Below are 17,088 nucleotides of genomic sequence, written 5' to 3' on the forward strand. Positions count from 1 at the left end.
ACAACCCGAACTTAAAAAATCGAATCCAAGAACTGTATTGTCCGCAAACACCAAATGCTTTACATGTCTATCTCACGACGTTACGCAAAAATCGTTCACAGATTGCTTCATATACGACTTCGCTGAACCCCCGTGCTCACGGCTTCTCATTAAAACTCTAGGAATTACACCTTGAAACTAGTTATTAGTCAGCACAGATTGCCCAGATTGTTAACTTATCATAGTCTAAATCACAAACTAATCTCAGCTGAACCGTCATTGATTTTTTCAATAAGACATCGTAATTTCCTGTTTTAACTTTTTTGTTATTATTTAGACCAATAACTTTGATACGAACACAAATGTCATTTTCCATATTTTAGTATGCACTCATTTTAACTGTTAAAAAACACGAAGTTCAGGGAAATGATCACTTTTTCAACGAATTTATTATCAAACCATACAATAGTATATTTACAAAACTTTTTTTAAGTATTAGTTTCGTACATAACATATGCTTTTATGTAACAAAGTACATTTGTACTACTACTATTCTAATTATTTATGATCACCTACCCCTTGACCGTCTGCTGCATGTTTTATAAAATGTAAGACGCAACGTAGCAAAATTGCACTGAACAAATTCAAATGTAGATTATTCCTTGTGCATCTGAGACGTCTGTAAATAAGAAAAATAAGATTATAAAATATATGAATAACGTATTTTAGAATCCTTAGTTAAATAAATAAAATTTCTTCATTATATCAATGAGTATTTATCACTACTATGTTGTCAATATCCATCAAGTAAGTTTAGAAACACTGGTGGGATGCCTATTTTCTTTCACGAAGAGTAACAGGTGTAAGTAAGTAAGTAAATAAGTGAGTTTAGGAACATATATTAACAAGAAGATTCTTTTATATCACATACATGGAAAGGTAAATGAATGTCATTGAGTTTAGAATATTCATTCTAACTGCATGAACTTACATAAAACATGAAGTAAACATCATGTGAATAATTTGTTCTTTACGCTTACTATTCATTTACATTGAATTTTAGGAAACTAACTCGCTAAAAAACCCAAACGTTAACCAGTCTCATTAGCATATTAATAAATAAAAAAACAGTCATCTTAACTAATATTTTCTTTTCTTATATTTTCCTTTTTTGCTTTACTTATACTTTTAACATATAATATTTGATTGTTCACAATGATAAACTATTATCAACTAGTGTTCCCAGCTATTCAAATATTATGATTTATCATATTGTATTATCTAATAGTAAAGTGTTTTGTTAACTTTTAATGTCTTAGTGTATGTTTATAGCTTATCAAATATCAATTGTTATAATCTACATAACCATATAAGTAATAAAGGTATTTGTCGCCAAAAATATCTGTTTCATTTTTACTTATATATTTTAATATCAGATGGGTTTTGTGGATATTATAGTAATTTCAATGGTTAAGATCATGAGTCAGTTGAAGCTAGACCACCATGGAAAACCTGGAAGCACTGGATGACCGTTTCGTCCTATTGTGTGACTCCTCAACAGCGCGCATCCACAACCTCGGCATCTGCGAGATTCGAACCCAGGACCTATCAGTCTCGCACCAGGCGCTTAACCATTAAAGCACTGAGCCGGCCGGCATCCAACGGTGTAAATATTTAACTTCAACCAATCCACGAAAGTGCTCCACCGTTCACCATTTTCTTCAGACTTGGTTGAACTCCACTGGTAACAGCTTCTAACTAGAACTTCAGGAAATACCTCTTGAACTCAATCACTAAGACGAAACGGTCGTCCAGTGCTTCCAGATTTACCATGGTGATCTAGCTTCAATTAACTCATGATTTCAACTATTGAAATTACCCCTTGTGATACAAATATTATTTATTTAATTTTAATAAAATCAGTTATTTCTCATCTATTTAAAATTGGTCTCTCTATACGTCACAATTCAACAATTAATTACATATAATCAATACACAAGAACTAACACAGTCAATTACATATGATAACAGTGTATATTTCAATCATTACTCATTTGAATCATATTTTTTTATTAATAATAATTAAGTGCATAATAATATCAAGCTACTAATTATGCTTTAATAATATAAACGAAAGTGAATAGAATCATATGAGATTAGATTACATATGACGTAATATTATCGATATTTAATGAAATTGTAGTATTTATCATAATTTCTAGTGAACTGATTAAGAAAAATTCAAAATTAATTTATCTAATTTGTAGACTTAATACGATAAGACTACAAGTTATGAATGACCTATGGATGACTATGAAAATGTCCACCTATTAACTAGGTCTAAATGAAGATTGTAAACCAATGTGAGGAATTGTAAATACGATTTACGGTTGATGGTTAAGCTTAGGAATTAGATTTACGGTTTTCATCACGAATTTACATCAGCCATAATGCAGAAATAGTATATAACCAAATGAATGTATGAATTTTGCGTTAAAATCCGAGACCTGTTATCTCAAATGTGATTGGTTCGTCCATAAATTATAGTCTCACCAGAAGTTTAATATAGTTCTTTTTCAAAAACGAACCAGTTACATTAAATTCATTGTGTCATTCTTGAAATCATATAACAATTACAGATTCATATTTGTTGGTTATTTCACACTGATTGTTTATATTTAATAAAGGCAGATTTGTCAGAAAATAGATTTAGTTTAAAATAAAAAATTCAAGGTATGTGCTCAACTAATGATCGATGCGAGTAATTATTATGTACTACTGTGGTGCGTGTTACTTATATTGACATAAGTAGTACATAACGCGAGTCAGGAATGTAATGTCTGGCAGCAGAAGATAGGGAAGACCAAGAAAGGAAGAGCGGGAATAGAAAGCAAATAGTATGGAAATACAAGAACAATGAAGTTCGAGACAATTATTGAACATTTTGCAAATTAAGCATTATAGTATGGTTGTTCTATTTTACCAAGTAACTCTGTACTGTTGTGCTAAATAATAATTCGGTCGTCCTCACCTGTGTTCTCCTTCACTACACTACAATCGTAATATTATTGTGCCATCCAAGATGATCAAAAATTTGGATAATATAGGTAGTCTGTAGAAGAAGTTATATGTTGAAAAGATGTAAGTTGGAAAAAGTCCAAACTTTAAATTGTAATTCAATATTCACAGTCTGTTTAACTGCCCAGTCTATGCTATATACGATGGCAACCATAAAAAAAATAACAAACTTCCAAAAACATTAAAATTTGGACGTTTTTTTGAAGTACTACATCCTTTCGTTGTAAAGGGAACTAGAAAATCATGCATCCGATATGCACAACCTATTTAACATCACATTGTATGCAATCAATTATTACAATCTGATTAGAATCTATTTATCAACGCTTGAATAACCAAGACAAATTAAGTACAGTGGTGACTTTTTAAACTTTCAGAATTTTAAGTTAAAGCAGTGTTTTAAAAAATCAACATAAATAATTTAAACACGTCAAAATTGATGAAATTAGTTTTATCAGTATAAGGCATAGGGGAGATTAGGGAATTTTCATAGTTTTTAAATTATAAATAGATCTTGTTCTTATCCCCATTCACAACCTGGAAGAAATAGACGGTAGTTGTTATATCCCGGTGAAGATTAAATTACAGGTAACTTCTAAGGTCTATTAATGGACTAATATTCTATAAATATTCTTATTGTATAACTATTCAACAATTACATTATGTATATTTATATTCCTCTTATTATAAGCTTTATTTTGACCTATAAATTATTATTGTACGATTTACGGTTCTTAAGCTATGCTCAGGCTATTAATTACTGTCCCTCTCGTTCACAGCCACTTTTGGGCTTATTTGTGTACACATGTTATTTTCTATTTTATGGTACGTTGTGGTCTGTCTGATTGATATATAAACCGAGTATGTCTGAAATAAACGATTCGATCTGATTCGATTCGATTCATATTACGGAAGCTGGTATTGTGTTCTGGACTCAAGTGGAAGGGCTAGGAGGATATAGGACCAATAAGGACGCTAAACTGCCCACACCGCTTGAACGTCATTGGTTGGCCTAGTGTGAAGATTCGTATAAGTCGTATTCGGATTGGTAGATAATTCGTGTGATAGAAAAGCCAGACGTCAAGGTCATAACAGTAGTTTTGTCCTAGTACGGGACTTTTTAGGAGTGTGTATACATCACTACACGGAACAGAATCCGTGGTTTTCGGTCTCCCGATTTTCATAGTGATATGAAGGAAAGAAAAGTCAATTACCCACAAAAGTTTTTTGAAAAATATAAAAAGCGTAAAGAAAATAATACTGAATTAATTACTGTCAATAAAAAAACCAATAACTATAAGTCTAAACTTCAAAGGTGACGAGGTTGCAAACACAATCAACAGGAGACTGAATACTGCGCTAGCCAGAACCTATCCGGCGGCCAAACTTAATTCTTTATAAAACAACATGTTCATTAACTCAATCAAAGGTTGATAAGCATCCTTTTCATGTTACCGCCAATTGTATTTATAAATTTACATGTACCTGCCAAAGCAGCTACATTGGCCGAACAGAAAGGAGGGCATATCTCAGATTTTTTGAACATGTTCCAAAAAACCTCAGAACAAGAGAAAGAAAGACTCTATGTAGCGCAATCACTAAACATCTGCTTGACACAGGCCATCAGGTTGACACCCTACAATCATTCAAGGTCATTAGTAAGCAGCCAAACTCCAGTCTTCTGAAGTTTGCTGAAGCAGTTGCTATCAGGCGCCAAAAACCTGATTTATGTGTTCAGAAGGAGATGATTGTTAATCTTTCCCTGCCTTGGTGACAAATATTCTTCCGCTGCAGCTTAAAAAATTGTTTATTTTTAATTTTATCTTTTATATTTATTACGTCATTGATTTTATTTTTTCAACTATCTTTAAAAATTAATAGTCTTTCAACTGAACTCTACTCACTATGTTCCTATCAATGTTTATCCATTATGTAATCAATTGTTTCTACCCCTTTGAACTGTTGTCACAATTAATGCTCTAGAATATTCTTTCACATTAGGTATATATTTACAATATTCAGCCTATTAATTTCATTTACACCCATGTCATACTTTACGAATATTTCTTAAATATAAACCCTCTCATGTAAGCAATTCAAACCCATTATGTAATTATTATCTTTTTAAATACTATAGGTTGTAAGCAGCTGACGAGAACCTACGAAATAAAATGAATTCATGTTATTCTGCTAGAATCTTTGTTCTTGCTCTTTTCAAAATGATAAAGGGAACTATGTGTATGAAATTACCCATTATTACTTTCGTTCAAGATTACTTCCGTTTTGATTCAATGTAATGATTACTCAATTTAGTATTTGTTTCCTTTTCTCGTATGATATTTTATTCTGCATAATATGCGATAGTCTTGTATTCCATTGACCTGAACTATGCTCAGTATGTGATTTCTTATAACTCTAAGTATTTTTCATATATGTGATTCCATTCTAATTATTAATCAAAATGAGTGTACAATCAATGTATAAATAAGTGTATTTTCTACTAGAATCGTTGTCGTCGTGTTTCGGGTTTAATAAATTATCAATTATACCAATCTTTGTGTTCTTACTTTCACGTCGTGGGGATCACAGAGGTCCCTCGTTCCGAGTATATGTGATAAGCGTTTCCGACATAACAATCAGTGATGACCAGATACAAAAAGTAGCGTTGAAAGATCCAAGACAATAAGCATTCAACCGACAAGTTATAGCACATAGGTTGTGAAACTAAGGTCAATTCATGAATTACAATCGATGAAAATTAGTGTCGACAACAATTTTAGTTAGTCTTTTTAACATTTGTTACGGTAACTTCTGATAAATCAGTTAATACTAAACAACACTAATTTGAATAGGAAAATGAGTGTGCTTGACAGAATGGTTCTGAGTACTGCAGTCAAGAAAATCATTAGCTTTACTAAGATATTCACTATAGAAAATGTAATTACCACAGACCATAACGAATAAAACAAAACACTATGGCTTACCGAAACCGTAAAATTATCCCAGTAGCTATTAATAATAAAATCATAGATATTGCGTAACCATAAAACACAGAAGTTTGTATGATAGGCAAATGGATCTATAACCGAAATAGACGAAGATATAAATGGTGAATTATAACATTCAAACGTTTTTTACATCTTTACAAAAAAAAGAGCACAAGAATAGGAATTTTTAAGCAATTTTGATTCACTATGATATTGTAATTTTATTTAATAATTGCATGAGATATCTGAGTGAATGAATATTATAACGAACTTATAAACGAAGAAATATAAACGGAAGAGGGGATGATAAATAAACATTGAATGGGAAAAAATATAGGCAAGATCGTTTATTATGCTATATTAAGCTAATCAAATGATAGTGTTAAGAATTATTTCTTATATATCGTATAATTTGTCGTTTCTCAGTATAATTCGATTTCGTCTCGTATATATTACAGAAACTATAAAGATCGGAACTAATAACCCTTGTTTACGTGCTGAAAAAATCCTGTCTTCGTGAGGATATGACCTAATAAACGATATTATTAAATTTTCCCATTCCGTATTTATTTGTTTTTATTTACTTTCTTCCATATATTTATGACGTAATTTTAATGGCTTTTATTGATCATTATCTTCATTCCCATCTCTCAAGTTCTGACTTACTTTCGTATTTGAACTGCTGGTTAAAACGACATTTTATTGATCTTATCTTTACTTGTCCACCTGTCTTTTTACTAAAAATTTGTACTTTCACTATTTATATATGGTTACACAATCCATTCATTATTAGTATTGAATACCTGAATATTTTTTAATATATGCGTATAAATATTCCTCTACGTTAGGGTAAATCTTAATGAAGATCTGACTGAAAACTATAGTCCTTGCTTATATGCGTTTTACTCATTGTTTGATCTGTAATTCACTTTATGAACCTATTTACGTTTATCCGTAACTACAATGAGCAAAATGAAAGATCAAGTTGATTGCTAATTTTTTGTACCATAAGTAATTTTCGGAGTTCCAGTATTTTTCGAATTTTTTATTGTAAATTATTTATTCTCATACGTCTTCTACAGATATATACTAGCAGTTACATTATCCATAACTCATAAAAGCTACAATTCATAGGCAGTTTCTGAGTAGACTAGTAAATTTTAATGTTTAACATTTATAATAAATTATTTCAATAGAAACAGTGTATATACCAACCGCCATTATGTCTTCATGATGTACACAATCACTATAATTGGATCTATCGAATTTCCAAACAATGATGTTTCTCCCGTTTAAATCTTGTGTCTTGATAGTTATATTACATGGGCGATAAACCATCCCAGTTTTTTTAACGCCTGGAACATGAGATGGACAAGGTATTTTAGCAATTGTTCCACCCTTTGTTGGTGGCCAGCAAGATACTGAATCAAATTCTGTAAGACAGTATTCCGTTTGAAAATAAATTTGAGATTTCTCTAGAAAACAAAAATACGAAAATTAAAACTCATTAAGGCTACCAGTGAAAGTAAAGCGTACTATATATATATATATATATATATATATCCTGTTCGCTCGCTCATTCAACTCGCACGCTCACTCGCTCGCCCACTTGCTTTCCGGCACTACTCTCTCATACTTGCTTAGCGTACCTGTAATCTTGGTTATCTGTGCGTGGTGCAATAATAAATGTAATCAACACTTCTTATTTGCCTTCTGATTAATACACAGTTGGTGCGTTATCTAGTGACGGTTATCAAGACGAACTGTATATGGAGTTTAAGGATTATACTGAATACCAACCACATCATGTTCTATTTTTTAATAAAATTCTAATTATTATAATTTAACTCAATACTTTCAAAATTAATGTCTTTCTCATTCAACATACGATATTCAATAATGAATATCAGGCAAGTTTAAAAGAAAAGCTAACCAGATATGGATGAACAGAAATTAATGGTTGTTTTGAAAATGAGATCAATCATGAAAATTCACATTTTCATTTGTTTCCGTTTATAGTTTTCTTTTCTTTTCCTCTTTTTTTGTTTTCAGAAACGTTAAGAAAAAGATACAATAAACTAATTGTACGAAATGAATGTTAAAGATCAAAACATTTTCTTTTCAAGTGGATTAGTTTATTTTTCTAAATGTAGAATAGTTCTCTAATGCAGTTAATTATTTCTCTTGACAAATCGGCCAATCCATTTTAAAGGATACACAAAGAGATATTAATTTCATTTTGATTGTAGTCCTTTTCAGAACAAGAAATGTCCAAAATTGTGTTCTATACTGACGTTCATACAACTATGTACAATTTAATCAAGGTGTTTTGTTCCTTGGTAATAACAATTTGTTAATGAATGTATTTTATTTAAAGGCTAATACAAGCCATGATATTTAAATAATTATGATGGATTCAAGATTACTGAACTATATATTAGATACATTTCTGGTTTTTCGTTTATTTTAAAAAGATAATTAGATAGAATTGGATATAAAAGAATATTCATGTAGTGATTTGTTGTAAAAGCAAATATACAAGAATTTTATCTGACTTATACGCCTGAAATGCGTCATTTCATGTTGGGTAGCTGGTTAGTATCATATGCCTTAGTACAAAGTATGACTTTAAATGGTGTTACACTGTAACACCAATGAAAAAACTGAAAATAAGTAACTGAGGACTCTGACAACCTTCTAAACTAGGGTCTTTAACTATATATATAATATTCTTGCGTTGTTCCTTTGTACTATTTAAACTTGGAACAATTCTCCTAAGAAAAGACCTACAATGAGTCACGAAACGTCAGAAAATCTAATTTTTCTACTCATTGGGATATTACAGACATATTAATTGATTGATAGAGTCCCTATTTGTTCAACATTCTCTATGATACCAATTGGTTATAGATGATCAGATATAATACAGGAGATTACATTTTATTTTATCCAATGTGTTTGAGCAGCTACCATTATTTTTATGAATAGATTTTCGTTGTACTTTGTTGGATATTATCACTAAAGAATTTCATGTTTAGTAAAAACCTATGGTGTGAACTGTATTCTTACACTGAAACACTTCTTGTTGCAGTCGTTTCACTTATTCCTCCAAGAAATCTTTTTACTTCATTTATTTGTACATATTTTATAAGGCTGGTAGCATAAAAGAATGATCTTAAGTTCCAGAGCTGAATAAGTAGCCTATGAATCGCATAACTCACAATTATTTGTACTTTAAATGAAATTTATTCTTGTTTATTTTCTTATCAAATGTTTGTACATAACTGTGTAAATGAGCTAAATAAAGCTCTATTTGTTGATAGATTATTATGGATTTTAATATACACTTATTTTAGACCCCAAATCAATAATTCGGTTTTCTTCCGTTATTAACAGTTCCCTATATATTGATTCAGTCGATATATCCTAAACAACAGACAACAATATCTAATTTCATTGGCAAACCAATTTATGATATTCATAAGCATGTAGGTGGTTTGGTCGTAGCTAGAGGACAAAGTCGGAGTTTTAATTTTCAAACAAATCCCAGTTCCGTACATCCTGATACTATGATAGTTTTAAATAAAACTGAAAAAAAATCATTTCATTATATTTAAGAGTATCCTAACTGCTATAAATGGTCTTTGTATGTTTTAGTTTAGAAAATAGCTAACTTTGAACAAACAAACCATAATACAAAATTTAAAATGTATGACATTCAACAGAAGGTAAATTGTTGATGGATTTATCGTTTGTAATTACATAAATGACGCTTCCTAATTGTTTTACGAGTTGAGGAAACATATGTTAACATTAAATTTACGAGAGGTTATTAAGGGAATGATCAGTTCTGTTTCCTTTGTACTAGTTAATCTTGTGTTATTTTACTTTCGATTATTTGTTTACTCTGAAGATGTAGTCTACATTAAATGACAAAATGTCAGAAATAATTTTTTTACCATTGGGATATAACAAAATATATTTATTATTAACTCTATGCACAATGCTCAATTTATTTGAAACTATCAAATCCAACGTTAGTACTGATGCCTATAATAAGCAATTCAACAATCTGGACATGCACATAAAAACGATTAAACGACAAAATAACCAAGAAAAGCATATTTTGTAAAGAAACATAGACAGGGCAATAATTAAATTATATTATCCTTCATCCTGTTAGTTACAAAGGCTGCTTAGTTAAAATCTTATTTAACAGAGTTAGAAAGTTGTATTCAGCCTACGAAAGAAAAGTAAGAATCGTATAAATTAAACATGTCTTATAAAAGTTTAATATGCAAATAAGTTTACTTTTTGAATACAGAAAAAAATGTTTAGTGAGTGACCCAGATAACTCTTGGATACCAGAGAAATGAAACTTTAAGCAGAAATAATGAAAGGATTAAAGCAAATTTAAGATGATATTTTTCTTGCAGCCTCACTTTCTCCGTGATATGACATCAAATATTTCTTATACCAATCACAAATGGATCTATATACTTCTGAAGTAATAGTCAGATGAATTTATGAGTTTAAATGCACCAGATATAACATGTACACCGTGAGAACGGATACGAAAGCATCTACATGGTTTTCTATGAGAATGTACCATTTTTTCAGTTACGTCACCTTTTGATTTGATTTTATATACCACAGGGATTGACTCATGACGTTAATTGGAAATTCATGTCACCTGGGTGACTTGATTATGTTGTCAGTCATTTTCAAAAATCGTTTTCATCCATTCTGTTTCAATTACTATTTATGACATATCATATGTTAAGTCATCTGTTCAACATATGAGTACTACTCAATCTTAACAATAATGTTGGATATGTTGTGCCCCCACCCATGTTTCATTTCGTATTTTTCTAAATCTTTTTGAACTTAGCTTCACTTGCTACGGTATGGAAAACTTCGTTTATAACAATGGTATTAACTGTAACTGTGATATTTACATACTTGATTTTTCCGCATATTTAATTTTTAAAATGATAAACTGCTACTTATTTTCTATGATCACTACGCATTTTATTAGTATGATCTCAAACAGGTTAGTTTATACTTGAAAGTTATAATTACACATTTCTCATAAATAGTACATTTAGATAAACAATGAAAAACAATACTCACTGTCCAATGTTCGATTGAGTTCACATTCATTTTTTACTTTTTCTTGAAGTATCTCAGCCTCTTTTAGAGACAATATAGTAATTTCGGAGGCTTCCTAAAAAACAAATTAAAAATGAATTTACTGAATTGACTGGAAACTGGATGATATCTTCGCTTGGTAATAATCGACAAATAATAAGGAAAGGAACTAAAGAAGTGGCATAAGAATGATCTCATTGGAATCATTTCACATCTCAAATGTAAAAAGCTATCCTTCTCTTAAAACAATCTATGAGTTGATTATCTGTTAAATTTCATCGAAATTATAAACCGAGCAAATTTATATAACTATTGAAAACCTGGAAGCATTTCACGACTGTTTTGATCTAGCATAAAACTCCTCGGCAGAGTGCATTCACAACCCCTCGACTGGGAATTAAATCCAGGACCTCTATCGGCTGCGAAAGGTTAACCACTAGACTACGAAGCCGATAACTAATGGTTTACATTTCTAAATTCATACAATTTATTATATTGCGCGATAATCTTTTATAGCTTGAAGTGAATAAATACTTCGCAACCAACATGGTTCAACACCACTTGTCATGGCTTCGTACTCGAACCTTGGAGACACAGGATTTCTCGGGTTTGGTTCGCAACTGGGGGATCGTGGACACTCAATCCTGAGAAGTGTCATACTAGGATAAAATAGTCGTCCAGTTACTTTGAATCGATTACTGATTTTGGTGAGATTCAACAACCTCCACAACCTGATACTGAGAATCGTTGTTTATTTATACCTCAGTAAGTTCGTTCTTTTAACTGTCATGAGAACCTCCCCATTTTGGGGATAACGTGAATTATATATGGCATTATATATAAAACGTCATAACTCTGGTATTTCTGATACGAATGTTATAATATCACTTTTCATTTGAATGTTTTCACTAATAAGAAGTATCAATGTCTGTTTATCTTGTTTTCTTAATTCTCGGTTTTACTTAAAACATCTATTTCGGTATCGTTGATCAGCTCGTGGTAATCTTAAGCTTCTTGCTTCACAACTGATTATATCTTCAAGGTATTTCAAAACTATTAGGCTTTTTAAAGTAGGATGAAACAATATTATCCAGACACTGTAAATAAGTAACAGTCTAGTTGAATCATAACTATGATTTACTGCAAGACTAGGTAGAAAGCACTTTTTGAAACAAAATAAAATGTAGTGATTTGTGAAAGAGCTATCTTTTTAGCCGGTTGATTCTCATAGATGTACAGTCATAATGATAAACGGTAGTAGGTATCATTACCAAGGTTTGACTTGATAATTTTGAATAAAATTGTGCATTGGGTAGATTGTTATAAATACATTAATTTATTGGTAAACGGTAGTGTTCATTGATAATAATATTTCGTTGAACATGGTAACAAAAGGGAGGAATAAACTAAGTACAAAAGTGTTATTCTGCATAAGCTCCTAAAAAGGCTGATTTTAAGTTCGTGCAAATCCGTTAATCATACCACATTATTAAGATAAAGAATAGGGATCATGAAAATCGATGAAGGGTTACGCAAGACCATGCATCGATTTAAGTTAGACATTAACACCGTTGGATACCGGTTCAGTGGTTTAAGAGTTAAATGTTCGTATGCGAGTCCTGCGTGCGTAGTTGTGGATATGCACTGCTGAAAAGCCCCATACTAGAACGAAACGGCCGTCCACTACTTCCAGGTTTTTAATGGTGGTCTAGCTTAGATCAACTCGTGAATTCAACTGTGAATTTAATTACTTTAAAAAATAAATTTGAGTGTTGAAATTGAATGTAACCAGAAAACAAATAGAAAAGAATATATGTCCGTTAAGTCAAAAAATAGGGAAGAAGAGTTGATGGTGCTACAGAATGAAAAGATATGGTCATAGTTTACGAATGACTGAATTATTTTCTTTAGATATAGTCTTAAATGCACTTAAGATTTTTAATCTATGGAAGGAAGAAGGAAATTCTATCTTTGCTTTCTATTGATTAATTGATGTCTTTCAATAATGAATTTATTTAGACAGAATGATTTGTATCTATTTATTGGATTCCGTATCGACCATCTGCTAAGTTTTTACAATTGTGCATTTTATTAATGTTTATTCATTCTGAGAAAAACCACCATTGAGCGATTAATACTTATACATGACCATATCAATCGATTAATGGAAACTGAGTTCATCATCTACGAAAGATAATCACTTGAAAGTTAATTTTAAGAAAAATTTTCAAGTTAGACATCCATAGACATCCTTTTTAATGTGTATTTAACTATGTCATCTTTAAATAGACATTCGTCAATGCTATTAACTTTGGCAATAAAGTTATTGGTTTTCTATTTTTTAAGACATGGGCTTCTTGTCTTATCAGTGTATATTGGACGTGATTCATTTTCGATAAATATCTAAATACATTTTATTAATTGAACTGTTTCATGTCACAAATGAAGTTTGAAATGATTGTAAACAAAACTTTCCATGCAACTACTTATAAAAATTATATATAACTATTTATAGATTAACATTAAAGAATGTAAGTAACCTCCAAATCAGTAAAATAATCAACTGGAAAGATTTATAGGCCATTGCTTTAAGATAGTTTGCTTCATTCATTTAAAATGAGTGTATATACCGTACATGGGGTGTCGAGTCATTCAGACTAGTGACTGATCAAATTCGATCAGGATTAATATGTACTTAATATACATGATATTGTTCATTACTCAGTGATCAAACATTTGCCAACAATATGTATGGTAAACTATGTATCGATTAGGCTTTATTCGTTCATATAGTCAACTATTTCCACAAAAACTCTGTCAATGTCATTTATTAACATTTATAAGCTGGTTATTGTGTAAACCAAAGAGAAATTTATGTAAAAGAATTATTTTCTGAAATATGAATAGTTTTGTCTATATCAAGGAATGTTTAAAATCACATTTAAAATGATCGTTTAATTATTGAAAAAGTCTTTCCTGTTAATATACAGTTGAGAAAGGTGTTGCTTGTCAGTATAGATTTCCTATTTGATTAAACTTAGGAGATAAGCTGAAAAGCTTGTTTTCACATAGCTAATTAAAGATTGAAATAATATCAAAAGTCGTACAAAACTTTGTTCGGATTTAGTATTTAACACCTTGCTATTATTTATTCAAATTATATATGGCATAGCAACTAAGTGGTGTACTGTTAGTTGCCGTGTCAACTATCTCAAATGTTAACCGAGATGAAATTGCATTATCTGCTAAAGTTTTGATTAAAAATTCATAGTCAATATTATGTGTAAAATGATGATTCAAGATTTCACTTTCATATAAAAGCAACATTTTGAAGTAGTAAAAAAAGTAACACTTGAGAATATTAGTTTATACTCATAAGAAAAGCATCATTATTATGAATTAATTCACATGTTTAAATGATTTTCTTTTAACGTTATACTTTGAATTTATTTTGCAGAACTGAGAAGAATAAAATGGTTTGACAAGAATGACTTGTATTTATAAAGAATATTTCATTTACTCCAAGCATAATCGATCGATGATGTAAACATATAGAAGACATTTGTTAAACATATATTTTGTCAAATCCATTGTAATGTTTGTTGCATACAGCCACTAGACTAACAAGATTATTCGATAACAAGGATATAGTATCAAAAGTCTTTAAATACAAACAATTATCTTGGTGATCATATCAGAGATGTACAATATCTTACATTGTAAATGATTTGGTTAAGTTAAATAGCTTTTCGTTATCGGTATCCATTACCAAGGTTCGACTTGATAGTTTCAAATAAATTGATTAAGGAGTTAATAATAAATATATTTTTGTTATATCCAAATGAATAGAAAAATTACTCTGAAGAAATAGCTTCAATGAAGTTATGAAACATCAGAAATACAATTTATTATTAGCTTTTCATTATACTTTCAATAATCAATCGAATTTTTTATAAACGTCCATTTATATTGTTATTGATATATTAGTAATAACAAGTAATATAATAAAAGGACAATAAAGAAATTCATTATAATATGAATACATTTCTTATTATATCAATACATAGTTTGTCAATCAATAATAAAACTTAATACATTAACAATACACGCAACAATTCTATTTTTTAAATGTTTATTATAAAAGATCTAATAGTTCAATTTAACTTAAAAAAAGTATAAGAAGAAGACGAAGAAGGAACAAAACCCATTCTTAAAAGGTCATTTTAACTACCTTAGAAATTTAATCCATTTTATATCTTAATCATTACATATAGCCGTCAATCTAGTTAGTGTTTTTGTTGTTTGTTATTTCTTTTTTCAATTTTACAATTCTTAATTATTTATATTGAATTTTGATATGGAATCGGAGAGGAGCAGAATAAAGCCTAAAGTGATATATTTTCAATTATCTTACTAGATAAATTGTTTTAATGGTACTTAGTTATTCAATTGGTAGTCAGTTTGTTATAAGCATATAGTTCACTACCAACTGAGGTTTCTTTTTTATCTGTTTCATATGTTATCGGAGTTTATGAATTATAAATGAATATGTGTTTTTCTCCTTTCATCAATTATTGACAATTACAATTATTTTAATAGTTGAGATTATGAGTCAATTGAAGCTAGATCGCCATGAAAAGCTGGAAGCACCAGACGGCCGTTTCGTTGTATTGTGGAATTCCTCAACAGTGTGCACGCACGAGGATCAAACACAGAACCTATCGGTTTCGCACGCGAACGCCTAACCTCCAGACCCGCCAGAATCCAACGGTGTTAGTGTCTAACTTCAACTAATCCACGAAATTGAGCGACACATCCACCATTGTTATCAGTGAGTTGTTATCTCAAAACAAACTCGGTTGAACTCCATTGGTCATGGCTTTATATAATGGGACGAAACAGCTATCTAGTGCTTCCAGGTATTCCATGGTGGTCTAGCTTCAATTGACTCATGATCTCAGCTATCAACTTGCTACAATATTCACAAAACCCCCTTTGATACTAATTACAATTATGTTTCGAATAAATTCTTCAGTATAATCAGATAGGGGATTGGCCATTTTGGTTAATTCGTACGAAACATCACTTCATTTAGATCAAAATTTTGAACAACTATAATATATATATAACTTTTCATTTATACATATTTACTTAATGAATTTAATAATACCGACGATCATACTATAAAGTTAGTTCTTTTTTTTCAAAGAACGAATTCAGAAAACAATTTGTCTATAGTTAAATAATTGTTAATAGGTGTGTCATTATATAACATTATGTTTCAGGCATATCAATCTTCTTAAGATTTGAATTATAATTGATAATTGATTAGGATAGTTTACACTGGTATATATAGTTACGAAGATGAATACGATTTCGTTTCTATGTAAAAATTTATCTCGCATTTTATATTATTATTGTCATGAAATCTTAACAATAAATTATGATAAAAGGTGAGAGAAAACAAAGTGAATAATGAAGTACAGCATGTGATAACCAAGCTGGAGTAGGTTAAAGGTATAATTAGTGATAATAATAATAATAACAGGGAGATTAATTTGAATATTTTTTTTTATTTTCATTGTATTTTGTCACTGTTAATATGTTAGTTTAGTTTCATATTTTAAAGACTAAACACATTTTAACTGGATTCTAGAAAAAAAGTAATCACTGAATTTAGCAACGTCTTTTAACGCGGAACAATCATGTTAACTTTTTTAGAATCATTAGATGTAGGTTTATTGTCCTATTCTAAGATCCTTGAAATAAAGACTTAAGACAATATTAAAAAAAGATATAATTGAAATTTACTTTGGATCTTTGTTTTATGATTTCATAAAATTATGGGTTATATGAAAGTTGTTCACTATGTCAGATATAAGTATTGATTTTG

General features: G+C 30.1%; 1 protein-coding gene across 1 annotated transcript in view; it reads right to left on the reverse strand.

Annotated features, from left to right (window-relative positions):
* The window catches only part of PTH1R (Parathyroid hormone/parathyroid hormone- peptide receptor), a gene marked incomplete at its 3' end in the record, with an annotated part of 44,315 nt that overhangs the window by 16,242 nt on the left and 10,985 nt on the right, over positions 1 to 17,088 (reverse strand). Inside the window, exons 2-5 of the mRNA XM_035731178.2 lie at positions 11,178 to 11,271; positions 7,260 to 7,519; positions 6,042 to 6,136; positions 556 to 658 (exon numbers count right to left, since the gene is read on the reverse strand). Of these exons, the coding sequence (XP_035588271.1) occupies positions 556 to 658; positions 6,042 to 6,136; positions 7,260 to 7,519; positions 11,178 to 11,271 (552 nt within the window). The remainder of the gene's footprint in view (positions 1 to 555; positions 659 to 6,041; positions 6,137 to 7,259; positions 7,520 to 11,177; positions 11,272 to 17,088) is intronic.

This window comes from Schistosoma haematobium, chromosome 1 (assembly GCF_000699445.3).
Source record: "Schistosoma haematobium chromosome 1, whole genome shotgun sequence".
Taxonomy (NCBI): Eukaryota; Metazoa; Platyhelminthes; class Trematoda; order Strigeidida; family Schistosomatidae; genus Schistosoma; species Schistosoma haematobium.